The following is a 26,629-nucleotide window of genomic DNA, read 5'->3' as shown; positions in this document are numbered from 1 at the left end:
TAACTTATTTGTTAAAACTCACAATAAGACGAGGCTGGTAAAAAAGGACTCTGCCTCAATTTGGGACTTTTATTTGAATTTTGAGGGAAGGCTATTATGTGTGGAAAAAGTTTTTTGTGTTTTTTTAAAGAAATCAATGACAAGAACAAGTTTTTCTGCTCCCTGAAAAGCATTAGATGTGTAAATAAATGCATATTGGTCCATTGCATACATTGTAAAGCTAACGATAGTAGCTTAAAGCTTTAACCTGGTTTTTCCACAAAGACTGAAAACAGACGAAGTAGCGATCCATGTTAACTTTCACCAAGTCTGCCTATCACAGCTGAATAAAGTATTTGATTTATATTACATATCGGGGTTTTTAATGTGTTCAAACAGAAGCTCTAAACCGAAAATCCGCCGTGTTCGTGTTGGTTTTGGATGTGACTATTTCTTGGTCGGGACCGGTTATTTCCTGGATCTCGGCAGGTTGCCTAGCAACCGAACCGCACAGACGAGACAGAATCAGCAGAACGGCAAATTTGTTTTGTTGAGGTGTTTTTTTTTGTTTTGTTTTTTACAGATTAAACACCAAATTCAAAGTGTTTATTAATTGTTGGTGTTTATTTCTTTGTTTTTGTGCTGATGGATTTATTTAAATATTTAAACCTTTCCCAGTTTTCAGCTAAACTCAGCTGCTACCTGTAGGTTCATAATTTGCTTACCAAACGCCTGCAAATAAGTATAATAAAGTAAATTAACAGCATTATTAATTACTTTTCTCATCTCACACATGATCCTTCATGTATGGCTACAGAAGAAGAACTCTTTAAACATGAACATTTCTCCACATTTAGGTTTTAAGACCTTTCAGAAACATGTAACGTTTGTATTTGCAAATTAAATTATCTTTAATTTATTTTCACCGAAAACATTTAGGATATGACAAAGTTCACAAATATGACTAAATGAGAAAAAGTGACACTTTAAAACTAAATGTGAATAAATGTTGCTGTTGTTTTCAGTGTGTAACTTCCATAACTGACTGCTTAAAATCTGGATATTTTTAATTAATGGGATCTATTTCACCTTCAGCTAAACCAGTTTGGGGATGTTTTTCCATCAGGATTAACTAATCTCCTAAAATGCGTTTATCAATAATATAATTAACCCTTTAAAGTGCTAAATTTGTCTTCAGATTTCTTGTAGTTGGTTTACCTGAAGGTTAAAGTGCCAGAAATGTTTGTTCTGCTTTATTTAATTCATTTTCAGAAACTTGGTGAAATGTCTCTTATCTGCTATTTTCATTTCAGTTTCTTTAAAATCTGTGAATTTTCTTTTTGATTCACAGATGACTTTCAGCTGTGGATGATGTTCTCAGTATTTCTGGTGTATACCTGTGCACACACCTGCAGCTGGAGGAGGACGGTGGATCAGAGGCACTAACATGTTTAATTTATTCATTGCTTTTGTTTCTTTAATGGCAAATACACAGCTAGTTATCCCAACAATTGATGCTAAAAATGGTACTCATCATCGCTGAAATAAAACGGTGAATTCTCTATGCTGTTTAAAACTTCACACAAGTAGTGCTGATGATCAACCATTAGATGGCAGTCATTATACTTCTACAGTGGTTCCCACTCCAGAGTGTTTGACCCGTCAAGAGGTCTTCACATGATGCACAAATATAAAAGATGATATAAATCATTCTGGTAGACGTGAACTCAAAGAGGTCATTTCTGTGTTTCAGGGTCACAAGCAGATAAAGATGCTGCAGATAACACAAATAAGTGACATGTTTATTTCATGGTTCCATTGGACTTCAGGTCAAATAAAAACAATGTAAGAATAAAAGCATGTGACATATCAGACCAGCTGACAGTTAATCTCTCATTTAAAGAAAAGCACAAAGATAGAACATGTATTAGGACTGAGACTGTGTCCGTCTCTGTCAGCCTTCAAAAACAGCAAAATGTGCTTTTATAACTTTAAGATGTGACTCAGTTTGTGTCCTTGTTTACGTCTGTTTGAGTTTGTTTGACATTGATTGATTCCTCTCCCTTAAAGGGCCAGTACACCTCATATGTTTCTAAAAGTCAAAGGTATAATATTCAAAAGTTTAAACTTTATTATTAATATAGCAAATATATCCTAACTTTATATTCTGTTAATAAAAGAGAGTGAAGTCTAACCCCCTCTGGGTTTGTTGTTCTCAACACTGTGTTCACACTGACAGGACGGCGCTTCCGTTAGCTCCAGCATCACGCTGGGGAAGAGAGATGGCCCCGCCCACTCAGGGACGCTGTTTGTGGAGGGTCACTGAATTGATTGCTGCTAAAGTGCAACATCTCCATGAAACCTTTCCATAAAATGAGGTGAACTGGCCCTTTAATAGCGTCCTCTCTTCAATCACAGCAGGTAATGAAAGTGTTTGTTTTCACAGAGGTTCGTTTTCTCCCTTTGAACTCTTCCAGCCTGATATCCGGCTCATATCAGAGGTTTCTTCAGCCCCTCGTCCCGCCCGCTCTCATACTCTGCGGGCTCTGGTGGAGCGAGCCCTCCTCGTCCGCTGACTCTCCCGGCGCTGGTTGAGGACCTTGGTGGTCGCCCGTAGCTTTCGGAGCCTCAGCGCACGAAGTCGCAGCTGCAGGTCCTGGGGGATCTTCCCTCCTTTGGCACGGATCTCCTTCAGCATCTGGACCGGGGTCTTGGTGAGGGTGAAGTCGCACATGGTGGGACGTGGCTCCATACCTACGTTGCAGCGACGCATGGATGGGAAGTAACCCTCGGCCCAGACCACCACCTTGTAATCGCCGGGGTTAAGCAGGCGCCAGTAGTCCCCGTCAGCCGCTGGAGAAATAAAAACAAGATTCAAAGTCATTTTAAAATAAATGTTCTGCAGAGACACCCCGAGAAGAAATGAAGTGACCTAGTGACCTGATCGGATGTCATGGTCGTGATCTTCCACCTTGACGACAGCGTCAGCGATGCCTTGTTTGGTCAGCTTGTCTCTGATCACACCCTTGATGCCTCTGTGGACCTGAGAGGAGAGGGACCGGGTTAGACGTCAAGGTTTCTGCATCACACGTCTGGGTTCAGCTCGTGCAGACTGACCTGCTCCATGTAGACGAGCAGAGACTCTTTGTTGTTCTCCCACTCGACGGGGAGCTCGCTGGCGTGAGGAAACTTATCGCAGGACAGCTCCACCGTCACCTCGAAGCAGTTTGTGTGCAGGTAGCTGAAGTCGTTCATACCTGCACGAGACACAACCGGATTTACAAAGTTCATCTGATCTGAATCTGCGTCTGTGTCATCACTCAGAGAGCGGGGGCGGCTCACTCACTGCCGGGGACGGTGTGCCACGCTCCTCCGTTGATGATGTTGTTGTGTCTCTGGAAGTCCTCGTAGTGGCAGAGGCGGCGGTCGGGGTTGGACATGGCCAGATTGGTGGAGGCGTAGACGGTGGCCAGCCAGCGGAAGAAAGCGTTGTCGGCCGTGGGCGTGTCCTCCTGAGGGGCCCAGTCACGCGTGCAGTCGAAGGGGTACGTCACCACCAGCTCTCCTCCGTGGAGGTTCGCGCTGAGCACGAAGGGGATGTCCTGCATCCAGCTGATGACGGCACGCGTCTCTGGAGACACCTGAGAAGGAAGGACGCCATGCATCAGGTGAGCTCAGTTAGTGACACAGTCACCACACTCGTCCTGATCAATATCAGATTTTAAGATGTGAAAAGCAAATGGAGGCCTGAACTGAATTAACGCCACCGTGACAAATATCAGGAAAAATATTTTCTGGAGAATATTTGAACATGTTGTTGATCTTTGTTCTGAGTCTGTGGAGGCGGAGCTTCCACATGTGTTCATCTTTCACAAGAAATCTGTGGTTGATGCTCAAGCTTCCAGGAAGTAACCACGGCCCTGCTGGCCCTGAAGGGATTTCCTTATTACTGCAGCTTCCTGAGCCACAGAAGTGAGAAACAAGAAAGTCTGAAAAACTGCTTTGAGTGTGAGCAACATTTGGACCTCTCTGATTCTCCCTCCTGACGTCGCTGAGGTTCTTTTGGTTCTGGAGGAACAATGACAACAAAAGGTTCTGCTAAAGCCCTTGTGAACTTGAGTGGAGGCGTGTCTCTGGACGGTTCAGTATGGAGGGGGGCGTGGCCTATATAAGAGAAGCTGTGTGTACTTACGAAGGCGTCCTCCTGGGTGTAGTACTCTGGGATGGGGATGTAGTGGTTGGAGACTTTCGATGGATCTGCCGCCGCCTCCTGGGCGTCCCACATGATGTTGTTCAGGTCTGGAAAGTTGTGATTCAGGTCGATTCCTTCAAAGCTGTAGCGTCCTTCAGCCCAGCCGGCCAGTTCTGAGCCCTGCAGCCGAGCGGATGGATGGATTCATATTCATGCACGACGGGACGCCAACGTGGCTCTACAAGCTTTCTGTAGCCAAATTAATAATGATTATTATTTGTGCATTAGGTAATCTTCCACTTTAACCCTCTTTGACGTTTAGCGCTGAAAAGGAATTGCAATAGAAGGAGGTCTGATTTCACTTTCCACACAGAGACCCTTGACCTTCACTGACCTTCTCATAAGCTACTTCATATCCATCGGGGTTCATGGAGGGCAGGAGGTGTATCCGTGTCTCCGTCACCAGCCGAACAATGCGCTGGTTCCCCTTCTTGTATTCTCTGCACAAATACTGCATGAGGTTCAGGACCAGCTCTCGGCCCAGGGCCTCGTTCCCGTGCATCCCCGCCACGTAGCGAAACTCCGGCTCACCTGCAGAGAGAAGCATTTAGAGGGGTCACTGAAGGTCAGCTCGATCCCAAACATGACGCCATGACAGTTTCATTTTAGTCAAAGTCAAAGCACAGAAAGCTGATTAAGAAAACTTCCAAATAAACTGTGAGTCAGAACTTTTCCCGGAGTCGTTCAGGGATCGTCCAGACTTGAGTATTAAGAAGGTAACGGCTTGAACGCCAAACACTCGGGATCTGCTTACATCTGGTTTATGAGGTTTTTATACACATTCAACCGTGAAGACTCTGAAATGAAAATCAGCTGTTGGCAGTTTATAACAACCAGAGTGAAGCAATCTTCTGTACTTCCCACATGATTGGGGCTAAAAGATATCACAAAGACGAATCTGTGCGCTTTGGTCGAGAGAATTCTGTCTCCGATTTCAAAAGTCATCATCAGTTTGTTTACACGAGAAAGGGCCGACTCCTCGAGCGTTCTCCTGCAGAGAGGAAAGCTGAACAAACACTGGAGGAGGTGAAAATGGCCCCCCGAGCCGCTGAACTCCACATCCAACAAGAGAAACAGGAAACTTCTGACTTATCCAAACGAAACAGCCCCGTTTCCTCCGGGGGCTGAAAAGTGAAGCCAATGTGGAAGTCTAAATTTAGCAGTGCGTCGAGGGTCCACTTAAAACTGGCTCCAGGAGCCCCGGGGTCACATGATGCACACCTCAGCTCTCAGCCTGTCGGTACATTGACTGAAAGGTGAGACAGGATTTCCAACATGGCGGTGGCTGCTGCCGATGAGCCTGCAGAGCTCCCTGCAGGAACAGACGGGCTCCTCGTTTTTATTCTGCAGGAAGTCAGAGTGAGCTGATTGTGAAGAAAGGCCGCTCACCCAGTTCATGTTTGCCGGGATTATCGGAGATCACCATGACGTAAAGCTTCAGACCCGTGTAGCTCTTCCCGATGGTGTAGACGTGGGTGATGTCCGGACACTCCTCGGTCACAGACTTCATGAGCTTCGGGGTGAAAAGAGGACGGGTTGAACTGAAAGGGTTAAAGGTCACGTCAGACACTGTGATGTCATCATGCATGCGTGGCACAGACCTTTCTCATCTCTTTGTAGTTGTGGTGTCTGAAGTCCAGGGCGTCTCTTGATCCTGGTTCTGGTGCTGAGTAGTAGATATCATCTGGATCTATGAGACGAGAACACGTTAACCTCCCTTTGATGACTGACAGACACGCTGCCTCGTTAAAGGCATGAGTAACTCCACGCCGCAGCGTTCTGCTCACCATGAACACGACAGCCGAGGATCTCGGCCCGGAGGCAGACGGTTCCGTTGAAGTACCAGGTCTGAGGGTTGATCCGGATGAAACGGGCCACGGTGGGAACAGGGAGGAGTCCGAGCACTGGAGTCTCTGGATCCTGGTTTCCTTCAAAGATCTGTTCAGTGTGACATCACGTTAGTTTGGATCACACCAGGAGAAGAACAGACGCTAAGAGTGAACGAGTGTGAACGGCGTGCGCCAACATAACCTACTTGGCAGACACGTCGACCTTGAAAATAAGAAACAGTGACAAGACTTTGTTTCATGTCGAGCTCTCTGGAAAACCATCAGACTTTCCAACAAAACCCAAACTTTCCAACTCACTGAGAGAGAGAGAGAGAGAGAGAGAGAGAGAGAGAGAGAGAGAGAGAGAGAGGGAGAGAGAGAGAGAGGGAGAGAGAGAGAGAGAGAGAGAGAGAGAGAGAGAGAGAGAGAGGGAGAGAGAGAGAGAGAGAGAGAGAGACAGACAGACAGAGAGACAGACAGACAGAGAGAGAGAGAGAGAGAGAGAGAGAGAGAGAGAGAGAGAGAGAGACTACATATTGGAGCCTTCATCGTGTGCAGTTCTCCAGTCTCTAATAAAGCATGACCTCCTCTTTTTGAGTTTGGCTGACTATTTTTTTTTTCATTCAATACGGTGGGCGAGGTGTGTTCAGTGTGTTCAGTGTGTTCAGTGTGTTCAGTGTGTTCAGTGTGTTCAGTGTGTTCAGTGTGTTCAGTGTGTTCAGTGTGTTCAGTGTGTTCAGTGTGTTCAGTGTGTTCAGTGAGTAAAGTCACGTTAAGCGGGAATAAAACCCACCGCTCCTCGTATCAGAGGAGACAAAAAAACCAAAAAAGAGTTCTTACTGCATCTTCTGTCCCGTTCCTGCAGGTTTCCCAGTTCACAGAGTCGTTACTCAGCTGGACTCTGTATGTGTGGACCCAGTCCCAACTGTGATGAACACAGAGCACAATGAGGAGTTCATCAGTGTTACCCTGCAGGAGCTCAAGCTTCTTATTACCTTATTACACCAGGAAGAACCTGAATCATTAGTAAAACTGGTGTCTTTGATAAATATAACTGAGTATCATCTGCGTAAAGTAAACAGGAAGTCCTAACCCTGCAGACGTCCATGACTAAGACTTAACCTTTCAACCTCAAATGACCTTGAAGCAGAGCAGCTTTTACACTCAGCACTTCATAACAAGTCAAAGCTTCTTTAATGTGTGATTTGAATCCTGACACTACCTGACCTCCAGATGGAGTTTCGGCCCTGCAGGATGACGCCAGTGAAGCGGGTCAGGTGGATGGCGTCCACCTCCAGCCACTGGTGCCGGTCTTTGTACTGAGCGCACCAGGCTCCGTCATGCAGGTCCCCGTCCTCGATGCCGGACTGAAAACACACACACACACACACACACACACACACTTTCTGCTGAATTCCTCAAACCAACAACTCCTGGCGCTGCCTCCATGTTTAGCGTTGCGTAAGATTCTGGTGCTGACCCTGATTTTACTGTAATTGCTTTCAGACTTCGGCGCTGCAGATCAAGAGAAGGGGGGGGGGGGGGGGGCTGGGATGATGAATGGCAGGGCTGTCTGTGGTTTACTGAACTCAACAAGAAGGTTTTATCCTGCACTGTTATTAAGTGTTCATTTTACATGTCAAACTAAACTGAAGGAACGGTTCATTACGTCAGGAAATATGCTGCATGTCTTATTTATCTGAAAAACAAATAATGTCTCCACATGTATGTTTAAAACAAAGGGCCGGGAGGAGACAGACTCCATGAAGGTGGCCTAACATGGTCTACAGGACCCAGCTGTCTTCACAGGTGAGAGCAGGTTCACACTGAGCTCATGTGACAGGGCGTGCTGATCTGTAATCTGTTCCTTACGTGGCACGGACAGATCTGCATATTTCAAGTTAAAAGAGAGAAGACGTTCCCGTTCCACTCGAGATAAACGTTTCTTATCCAACGACCAAAATCAGGTTAGTTATTCAGATTTCCAAATATTGTCCTAAAAAGGTCAGACTGCTTCTTCTCTGCTTTACCTCAGCTGAAAGTTTTAGAAAGAAAAAGTCCATCCAAAGCCGGAGGAACGAGAGGATTTATACTTCTAATCTTCACCGTGTTTGTTCTGATCCAGATCTGGACCCACCTGGATGTTCAGCCTCCCCCTGTGAGGACCCAGACCTTCCCGCTGGTAGGAAGAAGCTTGGATCTGGCTGTCATCGACCCGCAGGGACTCAAGGCCGAGGGGAGGACAGTCTGCAGAGAAAACACAACCAGGACATGAAATGTTCCTCGTCTGGAGAGTTTGATCCTCGGACTGCCGAAGGGTTAAAATCTCTCTTTCTGGTTTCACTGAGTAAGCAAACAGTCGGCTGATGTAACAAGACGCCTCATGGAACATTTCCATGATCGTCCCGGGTCGGGTCAGTGGGAGTTTGAAGGAAAAAGGAAGATAAGCAAAAGGAGGGTTTGTATGTAACATGAGAGAAGTCAAACGTCCAGCGGAGCAGGAAGCCAAAGAGCTGCAGATGGAGCGTATTTTATGGGTTTGGGAACCAGAACAAAACAGACCCATTAATCACAAGACGAGCAGCACGGGCTGAGAAAAACATGTCTGAGAGTTCTCTTTAGGTCAAAGGATGTTTAAGACGTCAGGAGCTAAATAAACGTATCCGGTTTAAGAACTTCCCACAGGTTCAAGACAAATCACTTCTGTATATGTAGTAGACCCAATCTGCTGTCATGCCCCCCCCCCCCCCCCAGAACAATCACAGTTTATTTTATTGGTTTCTTATTAGAGGAAACAGATCGCTGAGGATTTAGGGTCACTGTAATCTCCATTTTTCACTATTTCCTGCCAAAAATAATCATTTCCTGTCATGCAGCCTTAAATATGACTCCACATGAGTCTGAGTTCTTCTGGTCCCTGAAGGCATCATTCATTAACTGCTTCCTTAATGAGGTTGAAAGAGCTTAACACACAGCTGCTATGAAAAGTCAAACTGACCGACTTTAGTTTCTCTTACCCAGAGTGGTTTTCTTCTTCTCTTCTTCTTTCTTTTCTTCTTTGTTGGTGTTTTCTTTTTTGCTGCTGGTGCCTTCAGTGTCCGGCTCTTTGTCAGTCACAGAAGGGACGTCAGTGATGCTGCTGCTGCTGCTGGTCGTGTTCAGCGTTGTCTGAGCTGTGGTGGTCGGGTGCCGTGTGCTGTGATCCTGCAGCGCCGCAGTGACAGACTCAGCTGTCGTTGTCGTGTCGCTGAGGGATAAATTAAAACTCTGAGTCGTTGCATTTTCTACCAGCGCTGAAAATCCTGCAAGAAAACTTGCAGCGGCCAAAAGCACGCACAAAGACGTCTGCATCTTCCTCTTTTGTTTGCAGCTGCAGAGTGTGAGCGAGGAATGAAAATCCCCCGGCGGTTTATATGGAGATGAGAGAACCAGACCTCCATCTCCCACACTCCTCCTCCTCTGTCCCACCTCCCCCTTCCTCCCGAAATTCCAACTAAAGTCCTGAAGGGAAAAAAGTGACTCAAAAACAGACTTTGCAGCTCACATAATGTGGGTTAAGAGTGCATCAGTGACCTACATTTAACTTCCTTTAAAGCATTTTGAACAATCTTTACTTCTTTCTTTCCCTCCGCTTGTCAATGTTGTGATTTCTCAGTTTTCTGGTTCTTGTAACTTGAACACACATATTCACCACTTCTCCTTATCTTTGCTGTATTGTGACGACCCCTCCCTCTCTTCGCTCCCACCCTCCCTGACTCTTTGCATGCTTGCTTGTCTCGCTCTTTCAGGTGATCGGAATCGGATGATTGAGTAACAACAGAAACAAAACAATTTCCATCAATCTCATTTTGTCCTGGTTCTGTTGAACCGCAGATTCATTCCAGTGACTCAGTCTTTCATTTTGTTCCCATTTCTTCTGGGCTAAGATTTCATCTTCTGTTAGTCATGATTAACGCTGTCTGGGAAATATCCTTTATGTCCTCTGTAACTCGGGCAGCATCGTCAGCGTCCTGGTGTTCGAACTGAAGCGCCTGCCGGGAAAACTTTAACGGTCTAAATAACAACATGAACAAACATCCAGCCGGTGAATTCTTTCTCAACAAACAGCAGTCTGAAAAGGTCGACTCATTTATGAGCTGTTCTGCAGCCAGTCAGCAGGGGGAGCTCTAAATCTTCTGGCTTCACTTGAGGCGACGTATTCTGCTGTGCATCTTTATACAGACTGTAGGTCATAAAAGGGATTCACAGTTCAAGCAGAAATAATCAACTTTCATTCCAGCTCAGAGGTCCTGACTGCTGAATCGGTACTCGTGCGTTTTTTCATTCAAATTCTGGTGTCAAAAATTCCCAAATCCATCCGGCTCTAGCAGCAACAGCTAAAAGAATCAGAACAATTAATCATGATGGATGCACTAACAGCGAACACATCATTTCCTGTTTGTCGATCCACACCATCACATGGTGTGGTTTTAAGACTTTACTCACTCAGCTGTCAACATCTGGTGAGATGAATCATGCTGCGATGCAAAACGACATCAACATAAACAAGGAGTCAGTGTGTGACTTACTCACAGATGGTGTGTGAACACAAACAGTCCATACACTGAATGGCTGTATGTTTAGCTCTTGCTTCATGCTGTCAGTCTGTCTCTGAGCGTTTTAATCACCTTCACTTCAGCTCTAACAGCTGATGGAAACATTCAAAGTGAAGCAATGACACAGCAGGGTGAGGTAAACAAACATCCTGCACACCTTCATGTGCTACGTTTCTATAATGCATGGCCTCAATAATCAGAATCATAAACATGTGTTACCATGTTGTAATGTTTATATAAGTACACTTGTACTTATATAAATGGCACCTGTAAATGTCCCTTTTAAATTATTATTAACACTTCCCTACAACCAAATATGTAACAAACGGTCTTCATGTCTTTTTCATAAAGGTTTAAATTGATCAGGAGGCACATATTTGAATAAATCTGCATTTTTTTATCCATCTGAACAACTTTAGACACAATTATTTTTGTTATTTTCGCTTTTTCTGCCTTTAAATTTCTTAATTTTGTTTAAAAAAACATCATGAAGTGTTTTAATAAGTAAGTGTTTAACAAAAATGACATAACATTGATGAAAACACATGTTATTCCTGTATTTAACTGCAGCAGTAGTGGTAGTAGTAGTTGAATCGAGAATGCTTGAACCTGATTGGTCGATTTCGATATGACGCGTGAACCGGAAGTGGCCACGCAAGCGAGCGGAATCACAACATTACACTTAAAGTGTCTTTACTGGTATTTGTTATAGGTTAATTTGAGCTTTTAACGGCGTGTTTTCATGGCGACTATCTTCGCCCTCGTTCACGACCGATAGTTAGAGGATAAGTGAAACTTTTAAGCCGCGGTTATTGAACAAGATGTCGCTGTTCGCTGTGAAAGCTAACCACAAGCTAGCGCTAGCTAGCGAGCGGATGTTCGCCTGTGAAGTGTGTCAGCGTGCAAAGTAAGTGAAACACGGTTATTCTATCCCCTCTAACGAGCTCACAGCTGTTTAATTCTGATGTTTCACTTCTTTGTTAGTCGTATTTGAGTGTTCAGAGTTGATTGAAGACTGAAATGTGACGCTAACTCAGGTATTCACAGTTAAATAACGGTCTGGAGTCCTGCACGAGCCCTCACCTGCAGGGATGTTAAGACTCACTTCATTTATTCAGAGTACTGATGTGTGTGTGTGTGTGTTGTGGTTTTTTCAGATGACAGCCAGACGAGCTCCACGCAGAGACGTGAAATAAACATCATGTGACATTGAAGACTCTCTCTCTCTCTCTGAAGCTGGTCTCAAAGATGCCCCGCCTCGAAGAGTTGGCCAACGTGGCCCTCAGGGTGCCCAGCATCCTGGTCCTGGACCTGCTCTACAAATGTGACATTGAAGGTCTGACGGAGCACCTCAAGGCCAAAAACGAAGACCTGCTCTTCAAATACAAATATGTCATCTGGAACATGTACTACCTTGGTAAATATGCACACGACAGACTTACAGAGTTTAACCCCCCGAGCAGAGTAATGACCCTGCAGGACATCACTGTCATGGTGCCAGATCTTTTAAACTTCGCCGTGGTCAAATGAGACGCCACAGAAACAGGAACTCAGGTTTAAATGAGAGTTCTGGTTTCCCCCCCACAGGTCATCTGGTAAACGTGGTGGTGTTGGTTCTGCCGTTGAGACACATCGTGACGCTCTACCTCCACATCCTCGCCGCCCTTCTCCTCTACATGGGGCATCAGATTTCCAAGTGAGCGGCCTTCCTGATACTATTACTACTCCCGCTGCTACTCTCCTCTGATTTATCGGATCGGGATCAGTTTTCTCTCCTGCTGCCCGCCGTCTGTGTATCAGTTATTCTACAGCTTCATTCACGACGCGCTCACGTGTTGAAGCAGCTTGTTTATTTGTCTTTTAAAGATAGAATCAACCTTAGTTGGCCCAAAGCTGTTTAATTTAATCAATGGTGATGGAAGTCTTTGAATTAAAAATGATCAAAGACATTTTGGGGAATATTTACATTTGATCTTTTGCTTTCATCGCAGTAATTTCTTTTGCTCCGACAGGTAAATGTTGTTATAAGTGCTTAATAAATGTAAACAAATAAGTTCTTAAAGTAACAAGCTTACGTAGCGACTCAGATGGTTATTCTCCATGCTCAGAATAAACAACACACAGTGCAGTGGACACAGATAAAGTATTTCCACCTTTGTCTTTCAGGGATTATGTTCGTGAGGAGCTGCAGTACGGCTATGAAGGAGCCGTTTACCTCGATTCTCCGGCCTTCAACAGATTTGTCTCTGCAATGACGAGTAAGTCGTGTAACCGGACGATCGTTCGTGCTTTCCATTCAGGTTCAGGGCCGCTGACTCGGTTTGCAAAAGAAACGATGTGCTGCAAGATACAAGAGCTTTACGTATGAACTGGGTTTACACATGCGGGTCACCCAGAAACTGTTCAGGAGTTTAGTGTGAATGTTTCCCCTGTTTTTATCTTCTCAATCAAACCACTGTCATGTCTGAATTACTAATAAGCAACAAAAACAAAGAGTGAGCAGATTCAGAGACTGAAGGAGAAGATTCAGAACATTCTCATAAACTATCACAGCTGTTATTTATTCACCGTCCCGTCTGTCCAGGTCAGATCATCCTCGGCACGCTGTGTGCCTTCCTCATGAAGACCAGGAAGGTGTGGCTGTTCTCTGCTCACATGCTCCCCCTGCTGGCCAGGCTCTGCGCCGCTCCTCACGCCACGCTCTTAACGGTCAACACTTTCTCCATGGGGCTGACCGGAGCGGGGATCACCGTGTTCCTCCTCTCGCACCTCTTCCTGCCATACCGACTCGCAAGGGCTGCTTACTCGGAGCTGCTGCAGCTGGAGGTAAGGCACCAACTCTCTTTATTTCCACATCATCACAGCTGCCTTTTTATCATCATATTTAACAGAGAGATAAGATAGATAGATAGATAGATAGATAGATAGATAGATAGATACTTTATTGATCCCGAGGGAAACTCGTTCACGCTTTGACAGATTCTCACACTGACTCCAGATTGTCTTTGTGCTTTCAAACATCTTTTCTCTCCTCGTCGCCTCTCAGGTGATCGAGCTGTACAGACTTCTGGCTGTGGGGATTTCTCTGTGGAACCAGTTTGCCGTCCCAGTGCTCTTCAGCGTCTTCTGGTTCGTTCTGTTCGTCGTCCAGCTGTGCTCGGACGCCATGTCTGCCAACGCCTCGGCCACTGCCAGCCATCAGGGAATCCTGTTCTTCCTGCTCACAAGGTGTGATGACGAGTCCTTTGAGTGCTTTCTTTTTATCTGACTCTGTAAGGTTGTCAAAATGTGTTTTTACTATCGATACGATTGTGAAGTGTTGAACCTTCAAAGGGACTTCGGATCTTAAATCAAAGCCAGCGAGAGGGAGAGCCAATCAGATTCACAGGATTCACACGAGTCCTTCAAAAGTTCAAAATGTAAAAGTCGATGATGATGGAAATGTTGGGCATTAAAGTAAAGAAAATCCACCCCTCATTGGATGGCTTCTGTTTTTGTTGCCATGGTAACCAAACAGGTATCGACATCGTCTGATTTGTACCAGAATCATGTTGAAGTTTAAAATCCTCTTTGGCCTGTTTCTCCACAGTGTCTCTGAGTGCTGCGCCACGCCGTACTCTCTCCTGGGTCTGACCTTCGTGGTGTCCTATCTCGCCCTCGGACTGCTCAACCTATGCAAGTTCTACCTGGGAGGTCACGCAGCCGTGCAGAATGAGAACGTCATGCACAGGTGAGCTCGCTCGGACCTGCGATCATCATCATCATCATCATCATCATCATCATCATCATCATCGTTTTTAAGCGACTTTGGCGTCACGTTGGTTTTGTTAAACTTTTGACCACGTGGACAGTTTCTTATTTAAACAGAATTTATCTTCGTCGTGTTTGAGAAGAATGTCCTCTCAGAGATAATTAAAGTGTCAAATTAAATTCAAATGTGTACCACTGGGGGGCGCCACAGTGTACATCGTGGCTCCAGTCATTGCAGGTGTTTTTAAATGACAAACTTAAAGATAGAACACCTGGAAGTTCTCCCTCCCTTATCCTAAACATAATCTGAAATAACCAGGAGGCACTGGAGCCTGAATGAAGCTGCCTCCACATACCGACTGATATCTGCTCTCCACCGCACACGCACGCTGTGATGATGCACGCTCCACATGACCCCTTCTGACCCCCACAACTCACCCGTGTAGAGCGAGGACGTCAAGTAGGAGCCTCCCTTCGCCGCTGTTTTGTCCGACCGTGATTAGAAGCTACAAGAAGTTAACTATGAGGTGTTTTCATTAGTGCCGATGTTTTACTGATTATCAGGTAGAAACTAATAATCAGTAATAATAATAATAATTCGTTATCACTCAGTGAATTCATCTTTTCATAAGTCGAGATCAGACAGAACCGCTTTCTGAGACGAAGTGATTTAAGGGGAAGAGAGAGGAAGTTAATGTAGGTAGGAAAAGTGACTGTTTCCTGATCGACTCACTTGCAGAGGTGTGTGTGTGTGTGTGTGTGTGTGTGTGTGTGTGTGTGTGTGTGTGTGTGTGTGTGTGTGTGTGTGTGTGTGTGTGTGTGTGTGTGTGTGTGTGTGTGTGTGTGTGTGTGTGTGTGTGTGTGTGTGTGTGTGTGTGTGTGTGTGTGTGTGTGTGTGTGTGTGTGTGTGTGTGTGTGTGTGTGTGTGTGTGTTACTGAATCCATCTCCTCCGTCAGAGGAGTCACTGAAGGCGTCACGCTGCTGCTGCTCGCTCTTCAGACCGGTCTGTTGGACATGCAGGCTCTGCAGCGCACCTTCCTCCTCAGCATCATCCTCTTCATCGTGGTTACTTCCACCCTGCAGTCCATGATCGAAATAGCCGATCCGGTTATTCTGGCGCTGGGCGCATCACGGAACAGGTAACGGCATCGAAGGACATCCTCGTACCTGCCATGATTTTGTGTTTTTTTTTTTTAAACTCTGTGTCTCCCGTTCTTCTCGTAGGAGTCTGTGGAAACATTTCCGAGGCCTCAGCATGTGTCTGCTTCTGCTGGTTTTCCCCGTGTTCATGGCGTATAAAATCTCCCAGTTCTTCCACATGGACTTCTGGCTGCTCATCCTGGTGTCCAGCTGCATGCTCACTTCCCTTCAGGTTTGATCAGTCAAGACGTTTTCACATCTGCTAAAGTGATCATTGGATTTTCTGGACTCCCGTAATTTGTTTTTGCAAAGTAGATAAGAAGTCTGTTTGTGTGCAGGTCACAGGCACCATGCTGATCTACTCGCTCTTCATGGTGGAGCTTTTCCGCAGCGACCCGATCGAGAGCCTGGACGAGGTCATCTACTGGGTGAACGCCGTCAGCCGGGTGCTGGAGTTCGTGGTGGCGCTCTGCGTGGTGGCGTACGGCACCTGGGAGTCTCTGTTTGGAGAGTGGAGCTGGATGGGCGCCTCCGTCATCATTATCCACTCTTATTTCAACGTGTGGCTCCGAGCTCAGTCCGGCTGGAGGAGCTTCCTGCTCAGGCAGGAGGCGGCCAAGAAGATCAACTCGCTCCCCAGAGCCACGGAGCGCGAGCTGCAGCAACACAACGACGTCTGCTCCATCTGCTTCCAGGTGAGGCACGCAAGCTCCGGCAGATACTGAGGCCCCGCCCCTTTAAAAAAAATCATCACCGCAGACCCACAAAGGGAAGATGAACGCAGCTGTGTTAGGATGCAGAGTCTCACTTATATCCATCACTTCATCCATCTTTTCCGTGTATCCGGGGTCAGGTCGCCGTAGCAACAGGAGCTAAGCTGGTCGACCTTTACTGCTGGTCCTTTCCCACAGAAAAGTCTTCCAGCTCGTCTTCGATAATCTCAGAGGTGTTTCCAGACCTGATGACATGTATGATGGATTACTGTCAACGTCACAGTGTTAGCATGAGCTCATCTCAGTGTTCATACCCAACACAAGTTTAAAGTAACTTCATATTTCTCTGTACAGCTGACGCACGAGGCCGACTCATGACTGTGTGTGTGTGTGTGTGTGTGTGTGTGTACACCTTTAAGGTATGCCAGTCCTGTTTTTCCAGTTTGCTCGTTCCCCCATCTTTGGCCTTCAACCACAGTTTTTGTAAAAACCTGTTTGTACCTGTCCTAGACAACGATCACACGTTTTGTTTTCGTAGGAAGCAGCTGAAGAAAAATCTTGATTTTAAAAACAGAGCGAACGTTAGAAAGAAGTTCAGTCGACGTGGTCACAGAGACGAGCTGAGACGCATGTCGATGATCGTGTCTCTGCACACGGTCCCCCCTGAACAGGAAAAAGCAAAACAAAAACACTGACAGTAAGAATACATTCCAACAGTCATTCATCAGACGCTTTTATTTAAAGTGACGAACATCCGAGGGTAAGAACGGCTGCGGTGACGACGACAGCCTCTGAAAACGTGGCGTGGGACAAATTTGCTCTTTATATCCTTTAAACTTGTTGTTTCCGTTTTCACACATTTTAACAACAACCAATCTGTGTCTCCTCTCAGGAGATGAGCTCGGCTGTGATCACATACTGCGGACATTTCTTCCATGGAAACTGCCTCCGCAAGTGGCTGTATGTGCAGGAGACCTGCCCCATGTGCCACCAAACGGTCCGACCCAACCAGTCCGCTCCGAGCCCGACTTCAGGTGACGCTCCGGCTGCTTCGACTCAGAGAGACGCAGAGCCAGACGCAGCTGCACAGGAGGAAGAGCAGAACCAGGAGGGGTGCACAGATACGCAGAGTGAAGATGAAACTCCTGATCCCATCGAGACGGAGGAAGAAGAGGAGGAGGAGGAGAAAAACTTTGAGGATGGAGATTGTGACACAGAAGGTAAAGACAAACAAAGAGAACCTCACATAGAAGCTGCTCACGGTCTGCGTTTCAGCTCCAGCGGAGACTTTGTTGGATTTGTCGGCCCAGTTTCAGGCGGCGCTCCAGAGGGAGTTAACAGCTCTGATGTCCTGTTAGGTGAAACGTCCCCTTCTAACATGCACAAGCGAGGTGAGGACTCCCCAACGCCACTGACTCCTCGTGCTGTGAATGAGAGACCAGCCGAGCCTCAACCTGACTCTAACGGTGCTAAATTCGAGGTCAGTTTGTGTCCCAGAACGCCGCTAAACCGTGGAGGTACAGAAGACTGTGATGAGATTCCCGAATCATGGAGCAGCTTCAAATCAAACAACGCTGAACTGGATCCTGTTGCGTCTCATTTGAGCCAAACGTCAGACGAATCATGTCATGAACACTCAGAACTCTTAGGCGGCGCCGACGACGATCCAAAAAGTCCTAAAATCAGCAGCTCGGAGAGGCTGAAACTTTCCGAGTGTCCTCCTCCTGCACAAACACAGAACACAGAGACGGACCGCTCTGCATCAGTGCCTTGAAGGAATCAAAGGGTGATTCTCCATAATGGAGCGTGGAACATATTTGCCTTCTCTATGTGAACTAGTATGAAATCTTTCTTTACCCATACGGTGATGTGAATGTGCTGCAGAAGACGCAGACTTTGTAAAGCCCTTTGGTGTACAACTGTAAGAAAAAACAAAAAACAAAAGGATGTAAAAAGAATCAGAGATATTATGTGTTACTATAAAGCAATTATCTTGAAGCACCAAATGATGGCAGGTAACGAGTGAAGATGTTTACTTTAATTTAATGTTTCCCAAAAGCTTCAGCAGTCGTTAATCATGAATCACTCTTTTGTACTCCATCGCCCAGTATTAAATTACTGCTGTTCAACAGGTTTGCCTTTTCCTTTCTTTTTTTGCTGCTGTTTCTAAATGACTGAAATTTAATAAAAACATGACAGGCGCACAGGGAGGGAGGGAGGAGCTTTGTGAGCAAAAGATAAGAGAGTCCAGATGAGACTCTGTGGCCAACGCTGATTTCTGAGCAGGGCTGAAAGACATGATCAAATACAGGATCAGAGTGGATTTACAACAACACACTAAACACACATGTTGAAGAGGAGCTCTGACACTGATTTCACCTGAAGCTTTATTTATAAGGCACCTTTCATGCATAAAACATGCAGCCCAACGTGCTTCATAAGACAGTTCAGAATAGAGCACAAAGAATGTCAATTATTTGTATTGACATTAAATAAAACTAGATAAAGTTGCAAGAAATAATAATTAAAGACTAATAGTTACAAGACTACAGTCGATGAAACAAACATATTGATAAACTAAAATAGAAATAAGCTTGAAAGGGAATCATCTGAGGGGGGAACTGTGTCGCTACAGCAAATGTGATCTGTCACTTAAAAATGTTTTTTTTCCTTTTATAAAGTATTTCACACTTTATTATTTAGTGTTGCCTTTCCCATCCAACAGATATACTATATGATATAAGAGCTAATAACACGTTAAACACGTAAAAGACTGACACGTGCTGACTGTCATACACCAATCTGCCTCTACATCCGGGTCCTTCAGTCAGCACGGAGCGGACCGCCTTCCTGCACAAAGCTTCAAATAACAGCAACCAGCCGCTAGTGGGCTAACGACGGCGACCGAAACCAAAAGAACAGGACCCTCTGTTGACGGTGATACTCCACCTGACACACGCACTTACTCAACCTTCACCGGGATCAAAAGAATCCAACACACGACGCTTAAAACGTCAAAAGAAAGTGAAGGGTCATCGAAGGACGCCGTTTACTTCAGCTAGCTTTGTTAGCATCTCCGCGCATACGTAGTTTTAGCTCAGTTGGCTAACTGCGCTAGCTCGAGGACGGAAAAAAAGCTCCCGGTGTCAAAACGTTTTGACGGGGAATCGCGAATCATCCTGGCACACCACAGCTGCCGCTTACTGCTCGCATCGGAAAGACTTCAAATCGAAGAGGATAACACCGAGAGAGGATGGCTCTGAAACGGATCCACAAGGTAAGACAACGTCGATCAATGCTAACGTGTGTTAGCCTCCCTCGGCGCTGAATCCTGTCAGATACGGCGGTAAAAACCACATTTCAGGGTAGAGTACGGTGTTTATGGGTGGTTGTATTCAATCACACTAAGTCACTGTGTCTGTATGTGTGTTTGTTCTCGCTTGGTGTGACTGCTGTAATTCACGCCTCGTACCGGCTTGTACGCGGAAACGGTTTCGGTTAGCCCTCGCGAGCTAATCAGCGTTAGCAGCTTCAGTTACAGGTCCTAGTGTGTTCGTCGAAGTGACGTCATAGACAGGGCCGCGTGAGTTTCCCAACACTTATTACGTTTACAACAAACACGCGCACGTACGTTTTGGATGTTATTGACATGCTAAGTGTTTGTGCTAACATGTAAAAATATGTTTTTATAATGTTGTCGATGTTTCCCAGAAGTCGTGAGTCATATCTGTGTTGCGCTCGTGGCTGCGCTCGTGATGCACTTCCTTGGTATGTGATAGTATTTGTTCTGTGCACATCACAGGGTGTGTTCAGGCAGCTCACTGGAGGAAGTTGGCAGCAGATTATGATATAACGGAGGGAGACAAACACCTCTGTGGTGTTAAAGGTGCAATGTAGATTAAAATATCTAAACCAACTCATTATAAGGTTTTATCCAAGTTTTCAAATAGTCCCCCTTGTGGTCTAAATGAAACAAATGTGTTTTTGTGCTGTGGTCCAAACACATCATGAATCAAGCAGCAGAGCAGGTTTGTGACCCTGTAGAAGAAACCAGCTCGCTCAGAACAACGTGTTGGTGTGTCTCTTTAAATCCCACTGTGACGTCACAAGGAGAGCACGTTTGAGCTGGAGCATTTCTCTCTGTTGTAACAGTTGTGCAGACCACAAACAAAAGATTGGATGGGTTTATTTCACATTTTTTGGGGTCAGTAGACACTCGGATTACCCAAATAAATGTTCCAAAACATTTTTATTTTTTTTACAGTATGTCCCTTTTATAAGTTCTCTAAGTATTTCCAAAACTACGAGAAATATGTGATGTTATTGTCTTGTTGTGCTGTTTGCCATGTTTAGAGACTTGGCTTGTTTATCGTTGCCATAGAATCACCAGAATTTACGTTAAAGAAGTGTGAGCTGCTGTTTGTTCTGCTGTGATAAAAACTTGATTTAGATTGTATTCGGATACATTACATACATATAATGTATTCTTCCCCTAATGGGGGCATCGTCCTGTCATCGTGAGTGTCGGGGAAAACTTAACATGAACGCCTGCTCAAGATGGAACAACAACTTGACGTTTAGAGATTAACAACAGGCCAGGGTGAGACAAACTCAAATATTCAGAGTCGACTGGATGAAACCCACAAGTGTGCGGCCTTTGGGGACATCGCGTACGGTTTTGCAACGTGATGACGTGTGTAGAAGACCTGAACCTTCAAGTGGTCTAAAGGTTGGACATGATATCCAGTGTTACAACGCTAGTTGTGCCCTCATGGCTTCACTCTGTTGTTGACCAGATTACCTCTTCCAGAGAAATCCGTAAACTGTGTGTGTGTGTGTGTCAGAAGACCCGGGGTGGGGCAGAGGTTTCCACCTCTTTTTTAAGTTGCTGTAGACCTAAAAATACTTGTAGTGAATGTTCGCTGGAGGCTCATCTTGCTGTAAAATGTGGAGACGATAACAACGCGTGGCCCTCCCTCCCTCCCTTGAACTTGGAAGAGAGTTGCAGGAGATAACAACACGGGCAGGAAGGTGTTGTGAAATGAACGCAGAAAGCGACCCCCCCCCCCCCCCCCCCACCACCTCCATGTGAGCTTGTTGATTTCAGATCCTGTCTCCTGGTTGCTTTGTCTGGGAAGATTACTGTGGTCTAATGTGGTTATTGTTCTAAACCTCTTTTCATTACAGGAGCTCAACGATTTTTCTCGTGACCCTCCTGCACAGTGCTCAGCCGGCCCCGTCGGCGATGACAGTAAGTGTCCCGGACCTTTCCTCAAACTCTTTAACGGCTCAATTACTTTGGATTTGTATTACAAATGGCACACCTGATGCACCGTTAAAAAGATAGTTTCTGTTTGGAGGACTCTTGGACTTCTCCTCCCCTGCATCTGTCGCTTTATCACCTTCGTGTTGTCGAACATTTTCTCAGTTTCAATCAAGCGACAAACAAACGACTTCATTAAAATGATCATTTGTAGATTTACTGAATTTATCTGATCATGATAATCCGCCAAACCGAGCCCCCACCTCTAAACCTGCCGACCTTTTGATGACACTTCTTAACAGCCAATGAGAGCCTTCGTTAAAAGGAGGTCCCTCCCCCCTGTTGTGACGACCAATCGCACGGGACTCGGGGAGAGATGCAGAGGTTACACAACATCCACGACCGTTTTAAGCGACAATCGGCGGATAGTGCGTTTCACAATAACGCCATAACTCTGGGATCTCTGAGGACCGGGATTTAAAATGTTTTAAGTTGTAGGATCCTCAATACGCTTCTTCTGTTATTCTCAGAAATAAAATGCAGTGATTTCTGTGTCGGACATGTTCGCGACTCATAATCAACGTACATCACGATAAGTCTTGTTGTGGGAAATACTCGTCCTTAACGTGCAGGGTTGAACGGCGTCGAGGTCGCACGTGAAGCTCAGTATGGACGATGTTATCCAGCTCGTGCAGCACAAAACTGTAAACCTGCTTACAGACAGATTGAAGTGTCAAACATAAACGCACCACATCCTGAGTGTCATCTATAAAGGTTTGTTTGAAGCTGCGGAGGCGGCTCAGAAGCTCGTCAGATCTCGGACCTGTGACCTTTCCCTGTTTTTTTTGTAACATTGACTTTCTGTTCTCCTCAGTGTTTCACTGGCAGGCCACAATCATGGGACCTGTAAGTAGACTCTTTGACTGCCTGCACATTTTTACATAGCTCAGTGTTTGAATATGTCGCTGGTGTTTTTGCTTCCTTTTTGCTGCTGTAAATGAACTCACAAGTGAAAGGTTAAAATTTGACTTGATAATAAGGACATGAGGGATTTGGATGATTCTCCTCTAAAGTATGTAAATGTGGTGTTTGCTTTCAGAGTGACAGTCCATATCAGGGAGGAGTTTTCTTCTTGACAATTCATTTTCCAACAGACTACCCCTTCAAACCACCCAAGGTGAGCTGGATCCCCCCGTGCTACACGCTTCTCTTGTGTTTAATTAAACTGTCGTGTCATGTACGCATATTTAAACACTCATGTTTCTAATGAGTCACTATGAAGGACATGTTTGTACTCAAAGGAACCTGCTGCTGTCATAAAGTGATTTAATCTGTCGTCAGCCCTCATCAAGGAATAACCAGTCGTTCCAGAAGTAGATAGTCGAGAGTGTCAAACGTCAAAGTTTTACTGTTACATAACTCTGAACTGCTGTGACTCCTTGTTCTACCTGTTCTCACTGTTGTTGTTTTTTTTTTTTTACAGGTTGCATTTACAACAAGAATTTACCACCCAAACATAAACAGTAACGGCAGTATCTGCCTGGATATTCTCAGATCACAGTGGTCTCCTGCACTTACTATTTCAAAAGGTAAGATTACTCACGAGGGAGGAAAATACTCTCCTGTACTTTAGATCCGTCTGTCAGCTGGAGAACAACTTCATCCTCTGTGTGCATCAAACTTCTCCATGTCATGTTATTTTAAAGACAAATTTCAGTTTATTTAAAGGACCAACACGGGTAGTCAGACCGCTCCTCTTTAATGTTTACAATTTAAACTGCAGTACCCGTTTTAAACTCTAGGTGTCAAAGTTAGACGGCTCCTTTAACATGACGTAAAGATCCACACAATGTGCCAACTTTTCACATCAAAGATTCTTTAAGTGACTAAATGAAATCACATTTTTAACATCACCTGTCCTGCTCGTTTTATCTTCATGTTAGTCGTTGACTAAGTTCAGAATTAGACTTTTGAATGAGATGAACAGAAACGACCGTTTTTGAGTTGTGAGTTCATTCTGATGCTGCGGTAAAGATCTTTATTTTGCAGCCACTTTCTAACTTTTGTTATTCACATTGGCAGTCAGGGATGTTGATCGCTTGGCATGAGGAAGACTCTTTAATGCTTCCTGTGCAAACGTCCCGATGTGCCACCTGTGTTTCTGGTGTTTTCTGTAGAGAAGTCCTGGAGCTCTGATTCTTTTATTTCCATGTTTGGAGTATTGCTGAACCTCATTTTTATATTTCCTCTCTTCCAGTACTTCTCTCCATTTGCTCACTCCTATGTGACCCAAATCCCGACGACCCGTTAGTGCCAGAGATCGCACGAATGTACAAAACAGATAAAGTGAAGTAAGTAGCATCTGATATTTTTGTTTCTCTCTTTAAATCTTTAAAGTCCACACGTTCAAAAGCACCGCTGTAAGGACTCATCAGGTGTTTTTATTCTTTCTTTAAATGTACTGAGTGATGTTGTCCGGGGATACGCTGTACGATTGTGCAGGAAGGAAAGTCAAACTGTGGTGTGTCACCTTGTCTCGTCAGGTACAATAAACTAGCTCAGGAGTGGACGACCAAGTATGCCATGCTTTAGGGGTAAGGCCGAGAGCCAGTGCTGCATCTTGGCTGCTGTTTTGGGTTTGACCTGTTGAGTTTGTGATTCTCTGTCTGGCCTCACCGTGCTCGTACTAATCCCTGAATATGAGAGGAACTACTCAAGCACCTTGATCACCTGTCAGCACACACAGAGCGAGCGAGCGAGCGAGAGAGAGAGGCGCTTCACTGATGTCTCGTGGTGAATGGCGTCCTCTTCAGGATCCAGATGGTCATCACAGTCTCGTAGCAGCGTTTTGTTGCATGTGAATAAACTGAGTTTGATTTCAAAGATGCAGTAGCGAGATATTTGACCGCCAAATATTCAGCACTTTAACAGACCCCCGAATGGCGTGCTGTTCTTTGGTTTCTCATTTTACTGCAGCCCGTTTTTAAACGCATGACGACGGCTTCACACGCTGCCAAAAGAATCTCATTCATGAGCTCAGGTGTCGGACGCTGATTCACTGCGAGCGTGAAACGTTGATGCGTTAACCATGAAATGCATTTTGAACTTCATGAGCCGTTTTCACATCTGCACTCCTGACGACATGTTTTGAAGATGTCAGGCAGGCTGCTCCTCGTGTTCACGCCTCACAGCGGGAGGGACACGAGGACTTAAGGTGCAGGACGTGACGTAAAAAGAACGATGTGGGCGAATCAACTGTTGGACACTTTGATGACGGTGTGTGTGAGCCGGTCTGCTGATGTGTAGTCCACACTTGTTTCCTTAAAAATGTCGGCGAGTCACAAACCTGCGAACAGACGGGTTTGATTATGTGCACGGAGGTCACAGTGTCACGTCTGATCTCAGCATGAGAGAGAAACCAAGAACGACCCAAAGCAGAACTACTTCTGCATGAGAATGGCCTCTGACGGCAGCATGAGAAGTTTTGTTTTTTTTCCTCCTTCCCTAAACGTTGTTTTACATTTTGTAAACGGTGTACTAGTGTTGTGTTCGAAATAGTTCTTAGTCCAGAGACCGCCTCTTGAAGGTCTTGGTCTCGTCAAAGAACAGAAGATCTTTTTTCTCAGACTGGGCGAACTCCGGCGTTCAAATCAAGACCGCCACTGACCGGCCGCTTTTCCACGTCATCACTTTGATCTCAAAGCAAAATTTAGATTCGTTTGTGATTGGATATTTATCTCCTGGTGACGCAACGTCTAATTAAGTGACCCCGCCTGCTGCACCCGAGATGACAATATTTATGGCCTCAGTTTCTGTGGTGCTGACGGCAACACTACTGTGCACCAATAAGACGTGTTGTTGTTGTTATGTAATGATGATCTTTCTAAAGAGCGCATGTGCTTTCATTCATCCAACATGAGTGTGTGTGACGGTGTGTGTGTGTGTGTTCAGCTTGTCTAACGTGTTCTCTCTTCTTCTTCTTTGTCTCCGCAGATACTGCAGAACAGCAAAAGAATGGACTAGCAAATACGCAATGTGATGGCTGGACAGGTGGAGGGAAAACGACGTTGCTGGTTCAAACTAAAAAGATCCAGGATTCAGTTTTTTTTTTCTTTTTTCATTTTTTTTTCACTTGTTTTGTTTCCTCCTTGTTTTTGTTAATCAGAGCATTTTACCCCTTACTTTTTCCACCTGCGCTCATAAGAAGATAGTGTTTTTTCTCTCTCTAGGACACGTGCCAGTTTTTGTGAAGTTAAAAAAAGAAATAAAATAACAAATCACCGTGGTGCTGAACAGCTTGAGCATGCCCCAGTAAGAATTTTTCAACCCCAGACTTGGTGATGTTATTCGTTTGCTCTGCACACACTTAGTAGAATTCGATACGACTTGGTCTCCTGACGCTGAACATCAACACGGGCACGATCGAGTCCTGGTCAGGTGGATCTTTACTTCACTGTGGGCTTAAAGCACTTATAGAGAAACCTGTCTCTTGCAATACAATCTCGACTTTAAGACGTTCAAAGTGGCAAAATTTGGCTGCATTTTAAATCGGAAACTGGTGAAATAGGGGGAAAAAAGGGGGAAATGCCAAATCTGACCGATTCTGAAACTGGCTAGCAGCTCCTGTATTTGCTTCCTGGACCGGCGTGGCGTCGGTGTTTTCTTCTGATCATTAGTATAGCGACCTCTTACCCGAGGAAAGACGTGTATCTTATTCCACTTTCAAAGTGTGTGTACAGAGAAGCACAGCATTATATATCAATGTTAAGGAAACAAAAATATAAGAACTTCAATGTTGTATTTTATGCATGTTAATAAAGGTAGGATATTATATCTGATATGTTTCTGCAGATTAAAGTGGATCGTCAGGCTGAGCAGTTGGAAGAAAAAAAATTGGGTTCCCGTCAAAGGCTTTGTTTCTTTCTCATTCTTTAGAAGCCAGTAGATGAGTTTTTAGTTTTACGCCCACTCAAACACTGTCTTCTTGTAGCCCTGAAAGATTGATGCAAAGCTGCTGGTTGATGATCAGCGAGTGGCTCTGTTTCTTTTTAGTTTTCCCTTCAATAAAGTTACTCAAACCAAAAGGCTGCACGCTCCAGTTTCTGTG

The 26,629-nt window shown here is 45.2% G+C and overlaps 3 protein-coding genes and 1 long non-coding RNA gene across 9 annotated transcripts; 3 read left to right on the top strand and 1 right to left on the bottom strand.

Moving 5' to 3' along the window:
* Positions 1-1,760: 1,760 nt before the first annotated feature.
* On the bottom strand, positions 1,761-9,417 carry cpxm1a (carboxypeptidase X (M14 family), member 1a). Its single transcript, XM_079369224.1, has 13 exons — positions 9,078-9,417; positions 8,198-8,307; positions 7,288-7,427; positions 6,901-6,985; positions 6,019-6,169; positions 5,833-5,921; positions 5,621-5,744; positions 4,566-4,762; positions 4,172-4,351; positions 3,326-3,620; positions 3,097-3,236; positions 2,920-3,022; positions 1,761-2,832 (listed from the first exon to the last, which is right to left on the bottom strand). Exons 1-13 carry the CDS (start codon positions 9,409-9,411, stop codon positions 2,510-2,512), a joined length of 2,271 nt encoding a protein of 756 aa, XP_079225350.1. The 5' UTR covers positions 9,412-9,417; the 3' UTR covers positions 1,761-2,509.
* On the top strand, positions 3,559-8,272 carry LOC306840132. Of its 2 annotated transcripts, XR_013781297.1 has the most exons (4): positions 3,559-3,647; positions 7,567-7,660; positions 7,803-7,869; positions 8,186-8,272. It is a non-coding gene; the product is annotated as an uncharacterized lncRNA (long non-coding RNA). The 2 variants fall into 2 exon arrangements; XR_013781296.1 differs by lacking the exon at positions 7,567-7,660.
* Positions 8,319-18,390, top strand: LOC306840128 (RING finger protein 145). Of its 4 annotated transcripts, none has more exons than XM_079369221.1 (11): positions 8,319-8,407; positions 11,813-12,072; positions 12,243-12,351; positions 12,822-12,913; positions 13,240-13,481; positions 13,702-13,883; positions 14,245-14,385; positions 15,363-15,545; positions 15,631-15,778; positions 15,885-16,241; positions 17,152-18,390. In XM_079369221.1, the coding sequence occupies exons 2-11, from the start codon at positions 11,904-11,906 to the stop codon at positions 18,031-18,033; spliced, it is 2,505 nt and encodes an 834-aa protein (XP_079225347.1). In that variant the 5' UTR covers positions 8,319-8,407; positions 11,813-11,903; the 3' UTR covers positions 18,034-18,390. The 4 variants fall into 4 exon arrangements, with proteins under 4 accessions (XP_079225347.1, XP_079225346.1, XP_079225344.1 ...); XM_079369220.1 differs by lacking the exon at positions 8,319-8,407 and adding an exon at positions 9,443-9,609; XM_079369218.1 differs by lacking the exon at positions 8,319-8,407 and adding an exon at positions 10,172-11,562.
* Positions 18,391-19,076: 686 nt separating this feature from the next.
* LOC306840131 (ubiquitin-conjugating enzyme E2 D2-like) lies at positions 19,077-26,606 on the top strand. Of its 2 annotated transcripts, none has more exons than XM_079369225.1 (7): positions 19,077-19,536; positions 21,447-21,510; positions 22,397-22,428; positions 22,622-22,699; positions 23,006-23,111; positions 23,780-23,873; positions 24,066-24,129. In XM_079369225.1, exons 1-7 carry the CDS (start codon positions 19,513-19,515, stop codon positions 24,112-24,114), a joined length of 447 nt encoding a protein of 148 aa, XP_079225351.1. In that variant the 5' UTR covers positions 19,077-19,512; the 3' UTR covers positions 24,115-24,129. The 2 variants fall into 2 exon arrangements, with proteins under 2 accessions (XP_079225351.1, XP_079225352.1); XM_079369226.1 differs by lacking the exon at positions 24,066-24,129 and adding an exon at positions 25,516-26,606 and having other exon boundaries at positions 19,081-19,536.
* The last annotated feature ends 23 nt before the right edge of the window (positions 26,607-26,629 follow it).

This window comes from Symphodus melops (genome assembly GCF_947650265.1).
Source record: "Symphodus melops genome assembly, chromosome: 19".
Classification (NCBI taxonomy): Eukaryota; Metazoa; Chordata; class Actinopteri; order Labriformes; family Labridae; genus Symphodus; species Symphodus melops.
The sequence above is the reverse complement of the archived record's forward strand: the minus strand, read 5'-3'. Positions and strand labels throughout refer to the sequence as shown.